Source organism: Aureococcus anophagefferens (genome assembly GCF_000186865.1).
Source record: "Aureococcus anophagefferens unplaced genomic scaffold AURANscaffold_1012, whole genome shotgun sequence".
NCBI lineage: Eukaryota > Pelagophyceae > Pelagomonadales > Pelagomonadaceae > Aureococcus > Aureococcus anophagefferens.
In genome coordinates this window covers 1-795 of record NW_008706209.1, presented here as the reverse complement: position 1 = coordinate 795, position 795 = coordinate 1, and the positions used below count along the sequence as shown (strand labels likewise).

The following is a 795-nucleotide window of genomic DNA, read 5'->3' as shown; positions in this document are numbered from 1 at the left end:
GCGCCGGGCGGCGCGGCGGACGGCAGGGCCCCGCGGCGGACGCGCCGCGCGAGCTCCGTCGGCCCCGCGCGGAGGACGGCGCGGTCCTTGCGCGCGGCCGCGCGGCGCGCCGCGTCCGCGCCCGCGCCGCCGTCGTCGCCCGCGATCTCGTCGTCGTAGACCGCGCCGTGGGAGAGCCCGAGGCCGAGCTCGTTGGCAAACGTGGCGAGGAAGTGCCAGGCCGCGAGGACGTGGGAGACGTCGCCCGCGCCCGCCGCCGGCGCCCCGCCGGCGCCGCCGGCCGCGCGGCCGAGCGCCGCGAGGTCCGGCGCGGCGGCCGGGTCGAGCGCGGCGTCGTCGCCGCCGCCGCCGCCGCAGGACGCGCCCGCACGCCGCGCGTGGCGGTCCAGCGCCTTCTCGAGCTTGGCCTCGAGGCGCCGCGCGCGCTGGCGCGACGCCTCCGTCGCCCTGGCGGGCGCGGCGTCCTTGGCCTTCGTGCGCTGCCCGGGCCCGCCGCTCAGGGGCGCGAGGCCCAGGGCGCGCGCGACTTCCGCGCGGCTCCGGAAGCGGCGGCCGCCGCCGTCGTAGTAGTAGATGTCCGACGTGCCCGCCGTGCTGCCCTCCTTGCGGACCTCGATGGTCGCGGAGAACCTGGGCGCCGCGCGCGGGGGCGGCTTCCGGCCCCGGAGGCGCGCGCTCCGGCGACGCGCCGCGCGCCCCGGCGCGGCCCGTCTCGGACGGGCCGTCGCCTCGCGCCGCGACGGCGAGGCGCGCGCGCGCGCCCCTCGGCGGTCGATCGCGCGGCCGCGCCCGTCG

At 83.5% G+C, this 795-nt stretch overlaps 1 protein-coding gene across 1 annotated transcript; it reads right to left on the bottom strand.

Annotated features, from left to right (window-relative positions):
- Positions 1 to 41: 41 nt before the first annotated feature.
- AURANDRAFT_69153 (hypothetical protein) lies at positions 42 to 630 on the bottom strand (the record flags this gene model as incomplete). Its single annotated transcript, XM_009044906.1, has 1 exon — positions 42 to 630. A coding segment is annotated over one exon (589 nt), but the record flags the coding sequence as incomplete, so codon positions are not given.
- Positions 631 to 795: the final 165 nt, after the last annotated feature.